General features: G+C 37.7%; 2 protein-coding genes across 2 annotated transcripts; both read left to right on the forward strand.

Moving 5' to 3' along the window:
- Positions 1 to 1410: 1410 nt before the first annotated feature.
- On the forward strand, positions 1411 to 2893 carry LOC127903703 (uncharacterized). Its single transcript, XM_052444219.1, has 2 exons — positions 1411 to 2012; positions 2062 to 2893. The coding sequence occupies exons 1-2, from the start codon at positions 1411 to 1413 to the stop codon at positions 2891 to 2893; spliced, it is 1434 nt and encodes a 477-aa protein (XP_052300179.1).
- LOC127901102 (ankyrin repeat-containing protein NPR4-like) lies at positions 1937 to 9882 on the forward strand. The gene is made up of 3 exons (XM_052437263.1): positions 1937 to 8192; positions 8375 to 8901; positions 9044 to 9882. The coding sequence occupies exons 1-3, from the start codon at positions 7436 to 7438 to the stop codon at positions 9749 to 9751; spliced, it is 1992 nt and encodes a 663-aa protein (XP_052293223.1). The 5' UTR covers positions 1937 to 7435; the 3' UTR covers positions 9752 to 9882.
- Positions 9883 to 23501: the final 13619 nt, after the last annotated feature.

Raw genomic sequence — 23501 nt, forward strand, 5'->3', positions numbered from 1 at the left:
AGTTTTGGGATAGACATGAAAAATAAATTATAAAATATGAATATTTTTGATATTAGCACGTAATTGACTTAATTCAGATTTCTCCATTAAGTAAAAAGCCAAAAAAATTAGCTTATTTTATTAAGTCAAAATTATCTAAAAAGTCTCATTAAGTTATAAAAGCAAACACCTCTAATTAACTTAATTAATTAAGTTAAGTCACTTTAAGTCATTAAGTTAAAAAACAAACGCCACCTAACCTATTGGCCCTATTCCTATGATTTTCAAACAGTTTACTTAACTAGTTATCATAATTTAATTTTTTTTAAATTAAAGATTAAAAATCAATTAATCTTTTTAAGATATTAAGAAAAAGTATTGTTATAGTTAGACTACTTTTAAAATTATAAAATATGAAATTATTATAAGAAGTATTCGTGCTTATATTTCTATTATTATATCTCTTAAAAAAATTTATTTTAGTTTATTTTTATCGTAAGTTGAAAGTTAATGTCATGCTGACAAATTAAAGGGGTAAAAGTTTCATTACATTCAAAATTAAGATAAGTTGTATTATAATTTTATATTACAAGTGCAGTGTAGTCATTATCGTTGAAAAACAAATGAAAGAAAAAAAAAATCTTGAGTCCCGAATATCTAACGTCATCTTCTTCTTCTTCTTCTTCTTCTTCTTCTTCTTCTTCTTCTTCTTCTTCTTCTTCTTCTTCTTCTTCTTCATTTTTTTTCCTCAGATAGTGACCCACCATCTTTGAAAAATTATTGGCATTTTTGAATGGGTACAGGCCATGCATTGCCATTGATGGGTGTCATCTAAAAGAAGAATTGGAGGGATTTTCATGGCAGCCGTGGGTGAGGAAAATTTATTATGTTTTTATAACTTATCTCAGGGATATGTGATAAATTTGGAAGTGGATTTTATATAATATTTCTTTGAGATTTTTTTTTTCAGTTGGTGAGTTTGATTTGGTTATGGAACGATGGATTTATTATTATGAGTTTGAAGGATTCTGACGAAATAGAAATTAAGATTGACGGAAAGCATATTGATCTTCAAGCTTTAATGCCAGTTTCAATTTGCTTTCTTCAAGTTTAGTGGCGGTTTCAATTTGATATCTTGATGAGAGCAAGATCAGCAATTTAGCACAAAAGGAGGATACTTAATCACAAGCATTTTTTTTTTCTCTCTTCTTTTCCCCAATTGGAGCATAAGAAGTTTTGGAAGTGAAGGCACGCATTCTTCAGTTGAGTTTGATTCTTTATTTTTGTTTTCTTTATTTTTTATTTAATTAATTTTTTAAAGTAAGTGCATATTAGTATTTTGTTAGTCAAAATACTAGTTTATTGAAAACGATTCCACCACCGCTGCCTGAGGATCGTTCTACCAAAAAGGCTCGTTTTCGCAGCCATGGTATGGATGAGGATAACCCACCGCCGCTATCTTTCAAAGATGCACTCATGCCCTGGACTCAACAGAGAAGTTTTGATGATACTGAGATGGATGAAGAGTGGGACTTTGAACCTGGAGACGTAATTGTTGGGGATGATGGTGCCATGCCAACTATTAAATTTTCTCAACGAATCCATGAGAAGTTAGTTCAACCTTGGCAGAACTCTGTGGTGGTTAAGTTGTTAGGGAGGAATATCGGCTATAATGCTTTGTGCAATCGGCTGAAGGTCATGTGGCATATGATTCCAGATTTCTCAGTAATCGACCTTGAGAATAATTACTATTTAGTCCGCCTTAATTTATCAAAGGATGCTGTTTATGCGTTAACTGAGGGGCCATGGGTAATCTTTGGACATTATCTAACAGTCCAACCTTGGAGTCCCAGCTTCGATAGCACCGTTACAGAGATTGATTCTGCAATTGTTTGGATTCGTTTGCCTGGAATGGCTTTCCACTTATATGATAAGCGTATCCTAAGAAAGATTGGACAACTCGTGGGTAATGTCATTAAAATCGATTATCGTACTGAATTGCGAGAACGGGGCAAATTTGCTAGGATTGCTATGTGTCTCTCTTACTCAACTATTGATGTCTCGGTTTAACTTGGATGGCAGGATTCAGAAGGTTGAATATGAAGGGCTGCCGATCATATGCTATCAATGTGGTAAGTATGGGCACAATAGCACAGTTTGCTTGAATAACCAAAATTCGAATGAGATCAACGAGGCAAACTCCGAGAACAACCCACAAGCTAACATACCAGTCGAGAAGATCGGTGTCCTGACTGTGGCCAACAGCAGCAGTGAGAGATTTGGTCCATGGATGGTTGTGGAGCGAAAAGGGCGAGCTAGAGCAGTTGTGGATAAGGAGAACATTACGGATTCGAAGAGAAATCAGAGAACGAATTTCACTACTACTTCTCGTTTTGCTGCCTTATCTGACGATCAGGATGCACCAACCGCGGAGGAGCTTGATGTTCAGAACCCCATACAAGTCCCTCCCCAGCAACCAATCACGTCCATTACCGATCACTTCAACACTCGAAAAAACCCTACCCTGAAAACCTCTCGCACCTTAAAACCTCATCACCATCTGTCCAAAGGAAAGCAAGTGGCCAAACCACAGTTTCCAAAACCTAAGCCACTGCACTCTACCACATCCAGCTCCATGCATGAAACTCTACGTCCCCATGTCACCAAAATCCTATCCCACACTACCAATGATCCCAACCCGAGACACACGCCTAGTGATACCGTTGAATTTACGTTCAACTTGACCACTCTTGATCCCACAAAACATACGGCTGTCATCTTACCTTTTAGAAACCAGGCCACTGCAAGACAGCCACCAAGTGGAACAATTGTTGCCAAACCTGCACAGCAACTCCCTTCAAAGCAGCTTGCGGAGCCTCCCGATAGAAAAGATGCAGGGGTTATTGAAGGGTGAATCATGAGGGTGATGCTCAAACTGTATTTGGACATGAAGGTGAAGGCATTATGTCCGATGAGGAAGACATGGTTGTACAGGAGACCCCTGGAGTGCATGAAGGAATGATGGTGGGGCTTAGTCCGTAAGCCGTTCCTGCTCACCCATTACTTATAATTGTTTTATGACAATCTCAATTTTATTCTGGAATGTTCAAGGGGCAGGGTCCCCAACTTTTAGACGAACTTTTGCTGCTCTAGTTAAGAACTACAATCCTACAATTGTAGCAATTTTTGAGCCAAGAGTCAGTGGGAAGAAAACAGACGATTTTATCAAAAAAAGTGGTTTTGCCCATTCGCATCGTGTGGAGGCTCATGGATTCTCTGGAGGTATTTGGGTGTTATGGCGTGATTTTTTTGACGTTGAGGTTGCTTTAAATCATCATCAGTTTATACATTTAAAAATCAGTGCCCAGAATGTTACTCAAGCTTGGGTTACAGCAGTATATGCGAGCCCCCATTCAAGTCGTCGTCATGAGCTTTGACATCAGTTGAATTACATTGCGAGATCGATGCACGATCCTTGGCTGGTGGGGGGTGATTTTAACTCAATTTTATATGCGGAGGAAAAACGTGGAGGGTCTCAACTGGGCACCGGTATTTGTCCAATCTTTAATAATTGGTTTCATACTAATCAAATGGTTGATTTGCCTTTCAGTGGTCCTCGGTTCACTTGGGTTCGTGGGAGTTTGTCCAAGCGCCTTGATTGTGTTCTGAGCAATAAAGATTGGATTCTAAAGTTCGATAATTATTCCGTCACCAATCTTCCGAGAGTTGATTCTGATCACAGACCGGTTTTGGTTCATTTTGAGCGCAATGGTAGAGGAATGAGGAGTATAAAGCCTTTTCGGTTTCTAGTTGCCTGGATGACAGACAATCGGTTTGGGAGTTTTATGCAGGATAATTGGCAGGGAAATATGCCTTATGCTCAAGTAGCTTCTCGCTTCACAAGCAAGGTAACTACTTGGAATAGGGAAGTGTTTGGCAATATATTTAAACGGAAAAAGAATTGCTGGCTCGACTTGGTGGGGGTCAGAAAGCCTTGGAAAATAGGCCGCTCAGTAGCCTGTATCGTCTGGAGACAAAGTTAAAAAAGAAGCTGGAAGAAGTACTGTCCCAAGAGGAGTTGTTATGGTATCAAAAATCTCGTAGAGAGTGGATAAAATATGGGGATCAGAATACATCTTTTTTTCATCAAAAAACCATTACTCGGAGGGCTCGTAATCGCATCACTGCGATTAGGGATGAAGGGGGTAATTGGATTTATAAAGCACAAGAAATTAAAGACCATGCTGTGAATTTTTTCTCTACGTTATATAAATCTGAACAAGATACATATCAGCCGTATCAGGTGCAAGGGTGTTTTCCTCAAATTGACCAAACCCGATTGGCGAGTCTTGCTATGCCAATTGATAAGGAAGAAATTCATGCGGCTATCTGTCAGATGAGTCCTCTCAAAGCTCCTGGAATCGATGGCTATCCTGCCGGGTTTTATCATGCTCAGTGGCATATTGTTGGTGAGTCTTTTAGTTCTGGTATAAAGGACGTCTTCAATTTGCACAATATCCCTAGAGAGGTTAGTAAAACTCTCCTAGTCCTAATTCCAAAGACTGAGCGTCCCACATCCTTCCGGATGTATCGACCTATTAGTTTATGCACAATGTTTTATAAAACAATAACTAAGATCATTGTGACTAGACTCCAAGCCTTACTCCCTGATCTTGTTGGGCCTCACCAGACAAGTTTTGTCCCCGGCTGGCATATTACTGAGAATATCATCATCGCTCAGGAGGTTGTCCACTCTATGCGACGAAAGCTGGGTAAAAAAGGTTTAATGGCTATCAAGATTGATTTAGAGAAAGCATATGATAGATTGAGTTGGAATTTTATTCATGAGACTTTAATGGAGCTAGCTTTGCCTTTTGATCTTGTTCACTTAATAATAGAGTGCATTACGTCTAATAGGATGAACATTTTGTGGAATGGGGAATTAACGGGGGATTTTGCCCCTAGTAGAGATGTTCGGCAGGGGGACCCGTTGTCTCCTTATATTTTTGTTCTCTGCATCGAGAGACTGAGTCATGGAATTTATCGCTCCATCTAACAAGAACAATGGAAACCAATTCACTTAGCTCGAATGGGTACCCCTCTAAGCCATTTATTTTTTGCGGATGATTTATTACTCTTTGCTGAGGCTTCTAGTGCACAAGCTTTTTTCATTAATTCGATCTTAGAAGAATTTTGTTTGAGTTCTGGCGCAAAGGTGAACAAGTCTAAAACTCAAGTCTATTTTTCGAAGAATATCTCCGGCGCTGTAGCTGGTCGATTGGGGCGTGATCTGGGGTATACAGTCAAAGGATTTGGGTAACTACCTAGGCATGCCTCCGCTGCATTGCCGGGTTTCGAAGCAAACATACTAGGGAATTCTGGATAAAATGAAGCAAAGACTTTCGGGTTGGGCTGCTTCTCAACTGTCCTTTGCAGGGCGTATTACCCTCACCCAATCCGTCCTCCAAGCAATCCTTATTTATGCTATGCAGACTACCAATTTACCGGCTAGTATCAAGACTAAAATTAATCAAGTGTGCAGACAATTCTTGTGGAGTGGGAATGCTGAAATACGTAAGTTGAGTTTGATTAATTGGCACACTATATGTCAATCGAAGCTGACTGGTGCGCTAGGATTTAAGAGATTGGAGATTATGAATGAAGCTTTATTGTTGAGGGTTGCTTGGAACTTGATCACGGAACCTGGTAAACTTTGTGCCCAAGTACTAGCTACAAAGTACAGAGTGTCACTCTCGGATATCCCACGATCGCTTCCCACTCGGCATGGCTCTCATTTGTGGAAGTCTGTGTGTAGAGTCTGGGATCATGCCAAATGGGGGTTACGCTGGAATGTTGGTAATGGCCTGAGAGTGAAATTTTGGTGGGATTGCTGGGCTACGGCATATTTTCCCCTTGCGGCATTTACTTTGAAACCAATACCTCCTGAACTTTGTGATTTGTATGTGGCTGACTTTGTGACTGCAGATGGCACCTGGAACTGGCCGAAGTTCAGCTACCTCTTATCTCATAATGCAGTGATGCGTATTGCTTCAATTCACCCCCCTCGGCGTGGAATGGTGCTGATAAAGCTTACTGGGCAGCTGCAACTCATGGCAAATTCACAGTGAAGTCAGCTTATGACCACTTGGCTCAACCTTATTTGTAGGAAAGGGATACGATCTGGCGGTTGGCATGGTCATGGAAAGGCCTGCAGAGCATAACGATTTTCATCTGGTTGGTGCTACATAATCGCTTGAAGACGAGGGGAGAATTAGCATCACGACATTTAATCATTGACACACATTGTGAGAGATGCGGATACGAGTTGGAGACCACGATCCATGTGCTCCATGACTGTCCTTATTCTAGAGCGGTATGGCTTCGACTCCTTCGGGACTATAATCATCAGGAGTTCTTCAATACTGATCTTGTGGGGTGGATGTCAAGAAATTTGCAAGCTTCAAACAAGTATCCATGCAGCAACCTTTGGCGTGTCATGTTTGGAGTGGCTATTTGGCGGATTTGGTTCTGGCGGAATCATTTTATTTTTACTAAGGAATATTGGGAGAGCAATGCTATTGCAATGGATATCAAAGTAAGGGCTGCTGAAATTCAACGAAGTAATTCCTTTTCCTTTGCTGCTGACACTACCCGGATCGAAAGATGGATTCGTTGGATTGTGCCTGTTTGGCCTTGGGTCAAATTAAATTCAGACGGTGCCAAGAAATCTTCGGGGATTGCAGGAGCTGGTGGACTAATCCGTGATTTCAGAGGTGGGTGGCAGGTAGGCTACAGTGCTAACGGCCCACTCAAAAATAAATTTCCTATTAATTTTTGGGAAACTTATCTTTGGGTGGGGGTAATTTTATAAATAAATTTTAATATTGGTTTCAATTTTATAATTTTTTTTTATTATGATGTTGCCCCATGTGAATTAATTTCTAGATCTGCCTCTGGTTAAGGGTGTTAATTAATTAAAAAACTTAATGAAGTAATTTTATTGTGGACATGCTCTTGAAGTGAAGGTCTATCTCTATTGGTAAGAAAGGAACTTTGTTATACCTTAAGTTTTAAATTTCAATAAATACGTGAGTTAATTAAAAAGGAAAAAAAGGATAAATAAATTATTTTGCTTATAAAATGGCAGAACAGACTTTAGAAAACAGCTGATTAGTATAACATAATCTTTAATTTACTGGACGAGGATGAATTTTCCTTTAATTGCTCTTTCAACGAAAGTGCCTATGCATTTGTTCGGTCATATTAATCTGCAGGTCTTCAGAAAACAGGAAAGTGGCCATGCATTTCACAGGTCTTCAGAAGACAGTGATTGGTATAAATTGGTAACCCATTTTTGTCTATAAATTGGTAAGCGCACTTAGCAGCACCGTGGCCATCTTTCACAAACACTTCCTTCCCATTTCTATTTGGGGGACCACATCACATCACCAGCAAAATGTCGTCGTCACTTTCCGGTTCTGATAACCAGAATGCTGAGACACGCCGGGCAGGACGATTAAGTGTCCGAGAAAAGAATTTTGAGTTGATGGATTCTCTTTACAAGGCTGCCGTAGAAGGCCATACCGATCAATTCAGAGCACACGCAACGATGCTTGACCAAATATTGACTCCGAACGAGAACACAATCCTCCATATCCACATCACAGCCCGGCCTAATCAAACAATGAAGTCTAATAACAAGCTAAAAAGCAGCCTTTGGAGGATGATGAGTACTTTTAAAAAGCAATCATCATCATCAGAACATTTTGGGAGAGATATTTTAGAAATGTGTCCTGGTCTATTACTGAAGACCAACACCAAAGGGGAAACTCTGCTGCACATCGCGGCCAGGCACGGGCATGCTGATGTAGTAAAGGATCTGATTGCCGAGTGCAAAAAACCGCACCAGAACGACCCCGAGAAAGGTGTTGAAGCCGTGAGGCTGATGCAGGGGATGACGAATGAAGCCAAGGACACGGCCTTGCACGAGGCGGCGCGTTACAATCAAATCGATGTGGTGAAGATGTTGACCAAAGAAGACCCTAGTTTACCATATGATGCCAATAATGCTGGGGAGACTCCACTGTACGTGGCCGCGGAGAGGGGTTACAAAGACGTGACGCAAGATATTTTATTGACTTGCAAATCACCAGCTGACCATGGACCAATGGGAAGAACGGCTTTGCACGCAGCGGCATTTCGTAATGATACAGGTAAAACCTGCTGTTATTTGATTGTCAACCTTTTTTGTTTTAAATATTTCTCATTTTGAACATTCAAGAATCAAAATAACTTACACTTTAACCAAATCTATTATGCAAAATTAATTTGAACAAATAGTTGGTCACTCTATATCATTTTTCAATTTAATTTTTGTTTGCTTTCTTTTATGTAGAAATGACAAAAGTGTTACTAGATTCTAGTATCGGAACTCAGACCAGCAAAGCGGATCAGCAAGGGTGGCTTCCACTTCACTTGGCAGCACACTTGGGGTACTATAACGTGGTGAAGGAATTACTCAAGGCCGATAAATCAGCCGCCTACAAAGCTGATAATGAGGGAAAGATACCTCTTCATCTTGCAGCCGGTAAGGGCAGACTAAATACAGTGCAAGAGCTAATAATGAGTTGTCCAAGTTCTTGTGAACTGGTCGATGACAGAGGGTGGAATGTTTTCCACTTTGCCCTGCAGAGCGGAAGTAGAAGGACAATCGAATTACTTTTAAAAAGCCCGTCGCTTGGAAACCTTGTAAACGAGAAAAATGATGACGGAAACACGCCTCTCCTAGAACATGCTGGTTCTGGTTCTTTAATACCGTCTTTCGTTTGTCACCCGAAAGTGGACAGGCTCGCATTCAATCAGAACAACTGTAGCGCTGAAGACATAATCCGTTCAGACAAGTTGCTTTTTAGGCCGAACGAGGTAAGACAGACAACATAATAATCTATATTTTTAATTTTTGTGTCCTTATTAGTTATTTTTACTCACCGACTCCAGAATTAGGAAATTGATTGTTTACTGTTCATAACAATTGTTTCAAAATGTACAACATATATTGTTGCAGAAAAATTTTATGTGGTGCTTGAATAGACTTAACCGTTTCCGGTGCCGGCGACATATAGTCTTTGGAAATGGGGAAAGAAAGGAACAATTTAGTAATACTAGTATTGAAGACAAGAAGAACAATTACAGAAAAGAAAAGTCATCATCAATACACGAGGAGTTGACGCAATATGTCAACAAAGGGAAGGAATCCCAGCTAGTAGTGGCAGCACTTATAGCAACTGTTACATTCACAGCAGGGATTACCATGCCTGGTGGTTACATTAATGAAATTGGTCCAGATCAGGGTGCCGCAGTTCTAACAAAAAGCAGTTCTTTCCAAGCGTTTGTTATATTCAATTCGGTAGCCATGATTTTGTCCACAATTGCCGTTTTCATCCACCTTAAACTGTCATTGCTAGGGGACAAGGTTTTTGAGTTTAATCTATGGAAAATTAGCCGAGGAATGACTAAGTTAGCCTTGTTTTTTATGGTTTTCGCTTTTCTTACAGGCACATATTCAGTGCTTCCTAGTGCCAAAATACTTGCAGTTATCGTTTCCATCATCACTGGCGGCTCCATCCTCTACATCTACGCATACGATTATGCCGCACTTTTCTCGTTAATAAAGGCAGTGATGAGATTCCATGTCAACAGGCTACAAGAAATTAGGAAGGAGTTTCAACTAATTTACTTCTTGTATTTGAATGACTTTGTCCGGGCCTGTTAAGAAAGCACATAATGTGTGCAAATAGTCTGCTTATGCTTAGCACGTGTGAGAATTTAGTTAACTGAAGTTAGTTAAGTGTGTAATGTCAGCTCAGCAAAATTAGTTAAGTTTATTGAGATTCTGTTTTTGTAGCTTTCTTTTGTTAGCTAATCGTGTGGTGTATAAAAGGTGTGTTTGTGATCATTTGTAAAGTCAGTGAAAAAGATAAAATAAAATCCAGAATCTTCTTTGAGATTTTCTCAGCAAACTGAGCAAATTTTCTTAGCAACCAAACAAACTAATCAGTGAATATTATGTTTTCAAACATGGTATCAGAGCCAAACGGAGTCAGTTCTAGTAATCAGCAAACAATTATGTGAAATCCAACAATAAACAACACAAATCAACATATTCAAATCAATTTTTCTTTCACTAATCCAATCAAACTAGATCGATCAAACTACTTGCTCTAGCGTTCATAGGTTCTAGCTTCAATTAGAGGTAATCGACTGGAAGACTTTATTACTAGAATCAAATCAGCACCTGAGGAACATCTTCTGTTTACTGGAGTTGATGGATCAACTCAACAAATTGACAATCCTGAGTATCAGATTTGGAGATCACAAGATCAAACTCTTCTTGGCTGGCTGTTGTCATCAATAAGTGAAGGTATTCTAAGCCTTGTCATCAACTGGGAAAGTTCTTTTGATGTATGGAAAACTTTAGAAAAGAAATTTGGAATTCAATCTGAAGCTCGAGTTCTTCAACTCAAATATGAACTGAATACTCTTAAAAAGGAATCTCTTAGTATTGAAGATTATTGTATTAAAATGAAAGCAGTAGCTGATAAGCTTGCTAGTGCTTGTAGTCCAATAACAGAAAAGAATCAAATGCTGACCATACTCAATGGATTAGGACCAGGATACCGTGATATTGCTACATTCATAACTGGTTCACGTATGGAATTTGATGATGCTTATGCATTGCCGCTCACTCATGAAACTAGATTAGAACAAGATCAGGAGGACAAGAGTGCAATCAATGCTAGTATGAATATACTAATGCATTTCATCCTAAGGCTTGTTATGCACAGCCTAGGGGAAACTTTAAGAGAGGAGGTTATTATGGTGGTAGAATTTTTTTTTTTTTTTTTGTAGAGGAAATATTAACTTTTCTCCTAGAATGTTCAATGGAGGTTTTAGAAGTGGTTTTGGAAGAGGATACTCTTTTGGCAATAACTTCAATGGCAATAATCTTTTAGCACTAAAGAATCCACCTTCTGTTGTTAAGAATGGATCACATGGAACTTTCAACAATAATTCAGGGGATCCAGTATGTCAAATTTGTCTCAAACCTGGTCATACTGCTAATATTTGTTGGCATAGATTTGTTGAAGACTATATGCCGATACTAAGAGGGTTTGGTAAAGGCAAAGCACCAAGAGCAGCATATCTGTCAAATTTTGATGGCTTTGTTTATAATCTAAACTTTGATAGTTATAAAAACTTCAACTACATGCCTTCAGCTCACAATTTATGTTTGGCAGTAGCTATTACTCTGGTATTAATGCATATACTCCTGGAGTAGTATTTATGGCTAATTTTGAAGGGGCTGCTGATGATGGATGGGACTTGGATAGTGGAGCAACTCACCATTTAACCAACAACATAGAGAATTTGTAGATCAGTGAAGAATTCAAAGGTACTGACCAGCTTGTAATAGGTAATGGTCAAGGTTTGTCTATCACTCATAGTGGACATGCATTTCTGTCACATAGAGCTTCAAATTTCTTATCCACACATACTAAAATATCACTTAAGGACATATTACTTATTCCTTCAATTACCAAAAATCTACTAAGTATTTCCAAACTGACATCTTATAACCCCATAACTGTTGAGTTTTGTGGAAATATTTGTTTTGTGAAGGACATGAAGGGACAAGTTCTTCTGCAGGGACTTGCTGAAAGAGGTCTATATAAGTTGCCGTTGAGTTCTAATTCTTCTTCTCCATTATCTACATCTCATCTTTGTCATACTCAACTAAATAAACTTGTCTCAATGTTGTCCAGCTTTCAAAATTTTGATAGCTTTACTAAAGCTTGTTATCATTATGTTTCCAATAAATGTAAAGCCAAATTTGATGCAATAACTTTGTTACATAGAAAATTTGGTCATCCAAGTTCAATAATACTAATGCATTTCGTTAAATCTTGCAAACATTTAAAGGTCTCTCAAAAAGATGTTGTGTCTTTCACAAATTCTTATGTGAGGCATGTCAGTTAGGCAAAGTTCACAGGCAAAATTTTCTAGCAACAAAAACAAAAACAAAGGGAGTCTTAGAACTAATTCATACTGATATCCGGGGTCTTTCACTTATTGTATCTATAAATGGATACAAATATTACATTAGTTTTGTGGATCTACCCACTTAAACTTAAATCACAGGCATTTAAGGTCTTTAAATTGTTCAAAGCACAAGTTGAAAATCAGTTTAATGCCAAGATTAAGGAATTGCAGTATGATCTGGGTGGAGTTTAGAGTGTTCAGTGATTTTTTAAGTCAAAATGAGATCAATTTTAGACATTCATGTCCTTATAATCATCATCAAAATGGTCTTATTGAGAGAAAACACAGACACACAATTGAATTAGGATTAACACTCTTAGCTTAAGCTAATCTCCCTTTCCAATTTTGGTGGCAAGCTATTCACACAACAATATACCATATCAATAGGTTACCAACACTTGTTCTCAAGCTTTTATCTCCTTACGAAAAGTTTTTTAAACACAAACCAGATTATACATTTCTTCAATGTTTTGGTTGTCTATGTTATTCATATTTGATAGACTTTAATAAACATAAGTTTGATTTGCACACTACAAATGTATCTTCATTGGCTACAATCCTTCCTACAAGGGTTACAAATGTCTAACAAGCTCATGAAAAGTTCATATCCTAAGGTATGTTATCTTTGATGAAAATACATTCATTTATTCAACAAATAGAACCTTTTATTCGTTTGAAAATAGTTCAAATTCTGAAATATCATTATCAATTTTTTCTCAGCAACAAATTTATCATCTCTCCACATTATATTTAACTGACAGCAGCTTGGAAGATCTTCAATCAGCTGGTTCATAAAGCAATGAACAAGTGCCTTCTGTTTCTGCACATACAAATAACTTCTATTTCTGCACATACAAATAATCTGCATCAACAAGAGCATTCTGAACCTACAATATCATAACAGTCCTTATCAACCATACCATCACAGAATACATCACCAACACAACCACAAAATGAACCACAACTATTTACTTCTCAACATACAAATCAAATTCAAAACACAAACATTTCTTCACAACCATCCCATCCAATGACAACCAGATCAAAATTTGGAATCTTCAAACTAAAAGTTTACATAACTACCTTAACCAATACAGAACCTAGGACAGTTCAAGAAGCTCTAAGTGATCAGAATTGGCATCAAGTTATGAGATATGAATATGAAGCCTTGATGAGAAATGAAACATGGTCATTAGTACCATTTTCATATGCATACAAGGTTGTTGATAGTAAATGGGTGTTTAGAATTAAACAAAACACAAATGGGAGGGTAGCTAAATACAAAGCCAGGTTAGTTGCAAAATGTTTTCAGCAAATTGAGGGCATTGATTATATTAAGACTTTTAGCCCTGTTGTGAAGGCTTGCATAGTCAGAATTATTTTGAGTTTGGCTTTGATGAACAAATGGAAAATAAAGTAAGTGGATGTAAACAATGCATTTTTTAAATGGAGAATTGATAGAAGATGTTTACATGTACCAGTCGGAAGGATTTGTTGATGAGAAAAGGCCCAGCTATGTATGCAAGTTGAAGAAAGCCTTGTATGGCTTAAAACAAAATCCTGGAGTATGGTATGATAAGTTGAAAAGTTGTCTGATAAATTATTGGGGTTTTCAGAATTCCAGAGCTAAAACTTATCTCTTCTTCAAAGAGATTCAAGGCTCAATGATGCTTATTCTTATATACGTTAATGGTATATTGATTACAGGACTTGAAAGTAGAGAATTGGAGAAGTTTATCTTAGATTTCAGTAAGACGTTTGCTTTAAAGGATCTAGGAATACTATCATATTTTCTTAGGATAGAAGTTTCTTAAGCTGGTTACTGTATATATCTATCTCAGAAAAAATATATTAATGATCTATTGTCTAAAGCTAATATGATGAATTGTAAAGGGTGTGATACTCCCACAGTGACTGGAATGAAACTTCATAAAGAAGTTAAAGGTTATTTGGGTCAGTATGTTGAGGATGTAACAGGTTACAAAAGCTTGGTTAGAGGTTTGCAATATTTAGTATTGACCAGACCGGAGATAACTTTTGTTGTGCATAAACTCAGTCAGTTTGTCACAGCTCCAACACTGCAGCATATAATGGCCTGTAAAAGAGTTCTTAGATACTTAAAGGAAACTATGGATTATAGTATAAAATTTTCAGTTGATGAAGAGATGGGAATAACAAGTTTTAAAGATGCAGACTGGGCATGTGATATTGATGATAGGAAATATATAGGTGCATATTGCATTTATTTTGTAAACAACTTGGTGTCATGGTCATCTAAGAAGCAGTCAGTGGTTACAAGGTCTAGTGTAGAAAGTGAATACAGGGCTTTGGCTTCTGCAAGTGTAGAAATAGCATGGATTCAGTCATTGTTTAGTTAGCTCAATATAAAATGTACCTCAGTTCCTATCATCTGGTGTGACAACATGAGTCCAACAAAGTTAGCTAAAAATCCAGTCTATCATTAACGAACCAAGCACATTGAACTAAATATGCATTTTGTCAGAGATAAGGTACTAGCAGAGGAGCTGGAAATTAACTTCATCCCAACTGAAGAACAAATTGTTGATGTCTTAACAAATCCTCTCACATTCCTTCATTTTAACTATTTCAGAACCAAACTCAATGTGCAGCCATGCCCCTTGAGTTTAAAGGGGGTTGTTAAGGAAGCACATAATGTGTGCAAACAATCTGCTTATGCATAACACGTGTGAGAATTTAGTTAACTGAAGTTAGTTAAGTGTGTAATGTCAGCTCAGCAAAATTAGTTAAGCTTACTGAGATTTTGTATTTTTAGCTTTCTTTTGTTAGCTGATCGTGTGGTGTATAAAAGTTGTGTTTGTGATCATTTGTAAAGTCAGTGAAAAAGATGAAATAAAATCCAGAATCTTCTTTGAGATTTTCTTAGCAAACAGAGCAAATTTTCTTAGCAACCAAACAAACTGATCAGTGAATTTTATGTTTTCAAATAGGGCCAAGAGAAGCACTTCCTACCGCAGAATGCAGACTGAAGAGTATAGGAATTTGGATGGGTTTTACGGACATCAATGGGATACAATTCATTTGGAGGAGAAATTTGAAAGAGAAATATGCCTCTGATCCCTGTACTGATCATTGTTTGTAATTAATTTATGTTAACCATCCAGTGGTACCTCAGTTTCTCTCAACTCCCTAGCCTCGACATAAAATCTACATAGAAACACACTCGCACATAAAGATGGATGCTTATCTGTATGCTTTTCGATGCATTAGCTCATTCAATCCTTATAGCACACAATACTTATGCTTTTCGATTCATTAGCTCATTCAATCCTTACTACACAACACACAATGCTTTGTTATGATGTAAAAAAAAATGATGAAGACAGATTTACTGCTCTTAGTATTTTTCTTAACGGTAAACTGCTCCTAAATTCTAATAATACATTTTCACATCCTTGCATTGCAGGGTATCTCTAATGGGCATGATGTTCATTCCATGTTACAACAGGTAGACCAGTCCTCCTTTATTTGTACTATAAATATCTCGTTCTCTGCAGCATTTCCTGAATCGTGTAGTTAAAAGTAATTTAGGAATAATTGACGATGTTTAATAAGCTTACAAAGGCAATGACCATTTGTGTACCTTTATTATTTGCCAATCCATTTCCTTTCAGAATGATAGAAATTGTGTTAACAGTAGCAATAGCTGCATCAAGTAAAGCCAGTAGTCAGCAATAATTGCACTAACGCAGACGAGTCATTCTAACTAATACTTTCTCATAGATGACTTGAGATTCAAGTTAACAGAAAATAACTCTGAATTTTCTGGAATATTAGACCTCATTGGTCTCAATTACCTATTTGAAAGATTAAATTAACAGCATTTATGAATCAGCTCATCATCAAACACAGCGGGATGCAATATATATAACCATCAAACTCATACCATTCATTAAAATGTTTATTCTGGCAACGGATTGTATTTAGAATTATTTCAAAAGAAATGTTTAAGCATAAATGACCAGCAAGCAGGTGTAAAAGGTCTGCAATTTTCCAGATGAGCAATCATTTGGAAAATCACCAGTTAGACACACTTTGAAACAAAAAGTAAAAAGAGGAATAAAGGTTGGGAAAATAGGAAGGAAATAAACGAAATAATAATAACAATAAGGAAAATGATGAAGAAAATTCACCGAAGCCAAAGTCAGAGAGCTCGGCATCATTATAGTCCTTTAAATACATCTGCAATACGCTGACATGATTAAAGAAACCCCATTAAGGAAAAATCCATAATCTGATTTTGATGCACAATGAAAGCATAATAAAATCAGTTTAAGGAATCCAGATTAATGAAAGGTGACAAGTCATGAATCAGATTAGGCATAGATGAAGAATAGTACTGGAGATACAAAATCTATATACAAACAATTGTATACAAGTTAATGAAAGCTATTGAGTCAAAGAACCAATAAATCTCTCCCTTTTAATGAAACAATCATGAATAACTAAATCAAGATTAGAACCAGAAGTCCAGAACCTACCAAGAAACAAAGACCGTGAGATTATTAAGCAAATTCAAGTTTTATATAATTTGAAAACATAATTTATTGACACCCAAATTATCTAATAAAGCAAAACAAGATCGCATCATATATATCATAAACAAGTCTAAACCCCATGAAAAAATAACACATAAAGCTTCATTTGCTCATTTTCCTTTCTTCAAAATCTTGGCAACCAAACAAACACATCAACTATATTTGACCTAAGAAAGTTTTTTGAATAGGAGATTTAAAGTGTATACCTTAGCAAGACTCCAGTAGAAAGCTAAAGTTTTGTTGAGGATTAAGGGTTGAATTAGATTGCTCATCGTTATCTCCTTCCTCTTCCTCCCCCTCTTCTTCTTCTTCGGAATTTGTTTCTTATTGTTCTATAAACATCTTTAATTACTCGACCAAGAAACAATGCAAATGCCACTAGCAAAATTAATTCTTGTATCATCTTCAGAAACCAACTTCTGCTTTCTTGCTGTTGCCCTCCTTGTTTCTGGATTCAACAATAATCTCTGGCCTCTGCAGCAACCTCAGTTGCCTTCACAATGCTTGGAAATGGCTGGAAATTTTTTGATGAGATTCTTGGAGGAGGAGTCAGTTGTGACCGGAGGTCGGTACTATATAGAGGCATTGATCTAATGAGAGATGGACGTGTGGCCGTGTTTCATTTGGATTAGTTACTTTTAGCGGGAAGATTTTAATGGTCCGTTAGAGCAACTGCCCCAGCGTACAAGTTCGTTATAAGATTTTAACACTTTACTGTGTAACTAACAGGAAACTCAAATGATAATAATAATAAAAAGCCCACTTTATTGGGCCACATTATTTGTTTCTTTGAAATGTTAGATTTCATCCTTTAATCATATATATATTTCCATCCAATTTTCATTTTCGGGTACAGCCATAGGCAGAGAAACATGCCTCTAATCCTTGTACTGATCATTTGTTTGTAGTTTTTGTAACCAGCTACTTATATATAGGTGTACATTCTTCTTTTCTTGTGCCATTGCACTCACTTTATGCATTTTATTTCGGATATGACTCGATAGAGATATCCATTCATTAACTTGATGAGTGAATATTAAAATAAGTGATAGTAAATTGAAATTACTCATCTTGGAAAATTCAAGCTTCTCTTGACATGGAATGATAAAATATTAAGCAGCATACTGATAACTGTTGGCAAACAGATAAGAAATTTTCTCTCCACTAGCAATCTGTCCCAAACTTCTTCAACATGTCTGCATAGGCAGAGCTAATATTGATATCACTGAAAAGGCTTTTGCAAAACAAACAGCCTTTTTTCATTTTCCTTCTAGCATACTAACAAAACGTATGTTTTATTGATGCCATCACTTGCAGCTAAAGATGCAATTTGAACAGTTATATTTGCAAAATCAACTGACCTAAAGTGGAGGTGATTTATGTGCTGAGACAGAGAGGAAGAGGGGGAAAATGAATTTGTATTTCTGTCAACCCAGCAGAAAATTGAAACGTTACAACATTTAACATGGACAGAAGCACGTTGCTAAAACATTTTAATCTCAGGTGCACTAGGAATGGAAAAAACAAAAAAAAAAAAGGAAAAAAGGACATATACAGGAAGATGCCCAGGGATCACTAGATCTGCCCTTACAAAACAAGTCTTTACTCCAACCTTATTGCATGGTCATGTTAGCAGCAGCTCCATCATCAACTGGAAAAACAACTACTACCTCTAATCTCAGAAATATTTCCATTGACAAATGTAAGACTAAGGAAAATGTCAAGATTGGGTGTCTTGATATTCAAAGTTTGAATATCAAAATCAAACTTCTAGATATTCAAACTTTGAATATCAAATTCAAAATTCTAGATATTCAAAGTTTGATAATCAAACTTTGAATTTTGAAATTTTGAACAATAATAAATAATTAAAAAAATACGTGAATAGTAGCCAAGATTTTTCCTATAAATAGAGGGACTCATTCCTTCATTTGCTTATCCAATTTTGAGAAGAGTTTTCTTGTATTTAGAGAAAGTTTAGAGAGCTTGAAATTATAAGCTCTTGTTTTACTGTTTTGAGAGTTTGGGTGTATTGGAATTTTGGGAAGTGAACTAAAATACTACAATATTTGTAACTCCTTTTCACTAGTAAAATATTTCCTTCTGTCTTCGCCCGTGGACGTAGGCTAAAAGCCGAACCACGTAATTTCTGGTGTCCTCTTTTTGTGTTTGTTCTTTATTTTCTTACAATTTCAACTTAGCTGCGGTCCTGCTTCACCCACCAATTTCCTAACAGTGGTATCAGAGCTATTGGTTGTATTTTTTGGAGTCAGGAACTGTTCACGTAAGGGGTACTATTCACATATACGGCACTGTACACATATACGATACTGTTTACGTATACGGTTTTGATCATATAGATGATACTATTCATGTATACGGTACTATTCACGCATACGGTACTATTCACGTGAAACGGTGGAAGCGATCTAAGAATTTTGCGATGCAAAGCAGGGAATAGTAGTGTGAGTAAAGCAACTGTGTGGTTTTGTACATGTCTAGGAAAGTTCTGTCACAAAGGCGATAAGAGCTTAAAGAGTCTGGGTTTTAAGTGGGACCATTGTGACCCCTCCAGTCTTTCCTGGGAACTTTCCTAGTGTGCATTCTCATACATACTCACAACTATTCAAGGTGGTACACTAACTTGTGTGCAGTATTTATCAACAAAATGGCGGCAAAGTATGAAATTGAGAAGTTTAACGGAAATAATTTTTCGTTGTGGAAAATGAAGATGAAAGCTGTATTGAGAAAAAATAATTGTTTGGCAGCAATTGGAGAAAGACCCATGGAGATAACTGATGACAAGTGGAATGAGGTAGACGGCAACGCTATTTCTGATCTACACTTGGCACTTGCGGATGGAGTATTATCCAGTGTGGCAGAGAAAAATACGGCGAAGAAAATATGGGATATTCTCACAAAATTGTATGAGGCCAAGTCACTACACAACAAAATCTTCTTGAAGAGAAAACTCTATACTCTTCGAATGGCGGAATCTACAATAGTGACTGACCACATCAACACATTGAAGACTCTATTTTCACAACTCACAACGTTGGGTCATAATATAGAGGAAAATAAACATGTAGAGCTTTTACTTCAAAGTCTACCAGATTCGTATGACCAACTCATCATCAACCTGACGAACAACAATCCAGTGGAGAGTCTAGTTTTCGACGATGTTGCAGCCTCCGTATTAAATGAGGAGAGCAGGCGGAAAAATAAGGAAAAAAGACAAGCAAGTTCGCAGCAAGCAGAAGCGCTATCGGTGACAAGAGGGAGATTAACGGAACGTGGCCCCAGTAGGAGTCAAAATCATGGTAGATCAAAATCCAGAAGTAAGAAGAATGTTAAATGCTACAACTGTGGCAAGAAAGGGCACGTCAAGAAAGAGTGTTGGAGTAACCAGAAGAGAAGAGAGGGCAAAGAACCTGAGTCATCAAATGCTCAGGGGTGTGTAGCAAGTACCTCGGATGATGGCGAAATTCTCTACAGTGAGGCAACAACTGTTTCAGAAGGCAGAAAACGACTTTCTAATGTCTGGCTTATAGACTCATGAGCTACCTGGCACATGACCTCTAGGAGAGAATGGTTCCACACATATGAACCTATCTCAGGAGGATCTGTATATATGGGTAACGATCATGCCTTGGAGATCGCTGGTATTGGTACTATCAAAATAAAAATGTTTGATGGTACAATTCGCACAATTGGGGAAGTACGACATGTCAACGGCCTGAAGAAAAATCTATTGTCTTTGAGACAAATAGACAATCATGGGTGCAAAACTCATGTGGAGAATGGAATTATGAAGATCGTTAAAGGAGCGCTTGTATTGATGAAGGCAGAAAAGATCGGTGCTAATCTATTCATGCTTAAAGGAGAAACACTACAGGAGGCTGATGCGTGTGTCGCATCAAATAGAGAAGAGTCAACGATGATGTGGCATCTCAAATTTGGCCACATGTCAGAACAAGGTTTGAAAATTCTCTCTGAGAGAAAATTGCTTCCGGGGCTCAAATTGGTAAGTTTATCATTTTGCGAGCATTGTGTTACAAGTAAGCAGCATAGATTAAAATTCAGTAGATCTATTGCTAAAAGTAAATGCATTCTAGACTTGATTCATTTTGATGTTTGGGAATCACCGAATATATCCATGGGAGGTGCAAAGTACATGGTGACTTTCATTGATGATTATTCCAGAAGATGTTGGGTGAATCCAATTAAGAAAAAAATCAGATGTATTTCTAGTGTTTAAAGAATACAAAGCGCAGTTGGGACTTGAATCTGGTAAAAAGATCAAGTGCTTGAGGACGGATAATGGTGGAGAGTATACAGACGGTGAGTTTCTCGCTTTATGTAAGCAATACGGTATTCAGAGGCAGTTCACGGTGGCATACACTCCTCAACAAAATGGAGTGGCGGAGCGGATGAACAGAACTCTTACAGAAAGAATAAGAGCTATGTTGAGGACTACTGGTCTACCCAATTCATTCTGAGCAGAAGCAGCCAAAACTGCTTGTTATATAGTAAATCGATCGCCATCTACAGTTATTGGGCTAAAGACAGCGATGGAGATGTAGACTGGAAAGCCAGCTGATTACTCCTACCTACATGCATTTGGATGTCCTGTGTACGTGATGTACAATGCCCAAGAAAGAACAAAGTTGGATGCAAAATCTAGAAGATGTATCTTCTTGGGATATGCTGATGGAGTAAAGGGGTATCGTCTGTGGGATCCCACTGCCCACAAGATCGTCATCAGCAGAGATGTTATTTTTGTAGAAGATCAACTGCTAATGAAAGATGAGGATGATAGCACTGTAAAAGAAAAGTCAGAGACTGTACCGGTATATGTGAAAAATAATCCAGAAGATTCAGATTCTTCTGAAGCAGCACTAGAGCACGAGGAACAAGAACCAGTCGAGTCCGAGGCTCAAGAAACTCGTCGGTCAACTCGTGAGAGACGACCGCCAACGTGGCACTCGGAGTATGTCACAGAGATCAATGTTGCATACTGTCTTCTAACAGAGGATGGAGAGCCTTCAACTTTCCATGAAGCTTTAAACAGCTCAGATGTTGCTTTGTGGATGACAGCAATGCAGGAAGAAATTGAAGCTCTACACAAGAACAAGACATGGGAACTTGTACCACTACCACGTGGAAGAAAAGTCATTGGAAACAAATGGGTCTACAAGATCAAACGTGATGGCAATGACCAAGTGGAGCGGTATCGTTCGAGATTGGTAGTGAAAAGATATGCTCAGAAAGAAGGTATTGACTTCAACGAGATATTTTCGCCGGTGGTTCGACTCACAACAGTCAGAATAGTCTTAGCAATGTGTGCTACATTTGACTTACATCTAGAGCAGTTAGATGTGAAAACTGCATTTCTTCATGGAGAACTTGAAGAAGAAATATATATGCTCCAACCAGAAGGTTTTGCAGAAACAGGAAAGGAGAACTTGGTTTGCAGGTTGAACAAATCTTTATACGGTCTCAAACAGGCGCCGAGGTGTTGGTATAAGAGATTTGATTCCTTTATCATGAGCCTTGGATACAACAGACTCAGTTCAGACCATTGTGCATATTACAAAAGGTTTGAAGATAATGATTTTATTATTTTACTGTTGTATGTGGATGATATGTTGTTAGCAGGCCCCAACAAAGATCGAATCCAAGAATTGAAGGCACAGTTGGCTAGGGAGTTTGAAATGAAGGACTTGGGACCAACAAACAAGATTCTAAGGATGCAAATTTACCGAAACAGAAATAACAGGAAGATTTGGCTTTCACAGAAGAATTACTTGAAGAAAATCTTGCGGCACTTCAACATGCAAGATTGTAAGTCAATTTCTACCCCACTTCCTGTTAATTTCAAATTATCCTCAAGTATGTGTCCTAGCAATGAAGTAGAGAGGAAGGAGATGTCTCGAGTACCATATGCATCAGCAGTGGGAAGTTTGATGTTCGCTATGATATGTACTAGACCAGACATTGCACAAGCAGTGGGAGCAGTCAGTCGATACATGGCGAATCCTGGTGGAGAGCATTGGATAACTGTGAAGAGGATTCTGAGATACATCAGAGGAACCTCAGATGTTGCATTATGTTATGGAGGATCAGAGTTTACTGTCAGGGGCTATGTGGATTCAGATTTTGCAGGAGACCTTGATAAAAGGAAATCCACTACTGGTTATGTGTTTACACTTGCGAGAGCAGCTGTAAGCTGGGTTTCGAAACTGCAGACCGTTGTGGCTTTATCTACAACAGAAGCAGAATACATGGCAGCTACACAAGCTTGCAAGGAAGTTATTTGGATACAAAGATTATTGGAGGAACTCGGGCACAAACAAGAGAAAATTTATGTGTTTTGTGACAGTCAGAGTGCCTTGCACATTGCAAGGAATCCGGCCTTTCACTCCAGGACAAAGCACATAGGAGTTCAGTATCACTTTGTTCGAGAAGTAGTGGAAGACGGAAGTGTGGATTTGCAGAAAATCCATACCAAGGAGAACCTAGCAGATGTGATGACCAAGCCGATCAATGCTGACAAGTTTATCTGGAGTAGATCCTCTTGTGGCCTAGCAGAAACTTAGGCAACATAATTATGGCGAAGCAGAAAGGATGGTGTGGAGATTTATTGGTTCTCAATCAAATCTCCAAGTGGGAGAATGTCAAGATTGGGTGTCTTGATATTCAAAGTTTGAATATCAAAATCAAACTTCTAGATATTCAAACTTTGAATATCAAATTCAAAATTCTAGATATTCAAAGTTTGATAGTCAAACTTTGAATTTTGAAATTTTGAACAATAATAAATAATTAAAAAAATACGTGAATAGT

This window comes from Citrus sinensis, chromosome 1, assembly GCF_022201045.2.
Source record: "Citrus sinensis cultivar Valencia sweet orange chromosome 1, DVS_A1.0, whole genome shotgun sequence".
In the NCBI taxonomy this organism is placed as follows: domain Eukaryota; kingdom Viridiplantae; phylum Streptophyta; class Magnoliopsida; order Sapindales; family Rutaceae; genus Citrus; species Citrus sinensis.

What these genes read in the sequence shown, in the direction of transcription:
- LOC127901102 (XM_052437263.1), top strand. Translation starts at nt 7,436, where the DNA reads ATGTCGTCGTCACTTTCCGGTTCTGATAACCAGAATGCTGAGACACGC. An exon ending in GGCATTTCGTAATGATACAG is followed by an intron (nt 8,193 to 8,374) that starts GTAAAACCTGCT and finishes TCTTTTATGTAG; the next exon opens with AAATGACAAAAGTGTTACTA. An exon ending in TGCTTTTTAGGCCGAACGAG is followed by an intron (nt 8,902 to 9,043) that starts GTAAGACAGACA and finishes ATATTGTTGCAG; the next exon opens with AAAAATTTTATGTGGTGCTT.
- LOC127903703 (XM_052444219.1), top strand. Translation starts at nt 1,411, where the DNA reads ATGGATGAGGATAACCCACCGCCGCTATCTTTCAAAGATGCACTCATG. An exon ending in AAATTTGCTAGGATTGCTAT is followed by an intron (nt 2,013 to 2,061) that starts GTGTCTCTCTTA and finishes CTTGGATGGCAG; the next exon opens with GATTCAGAAGGTTGAATATG.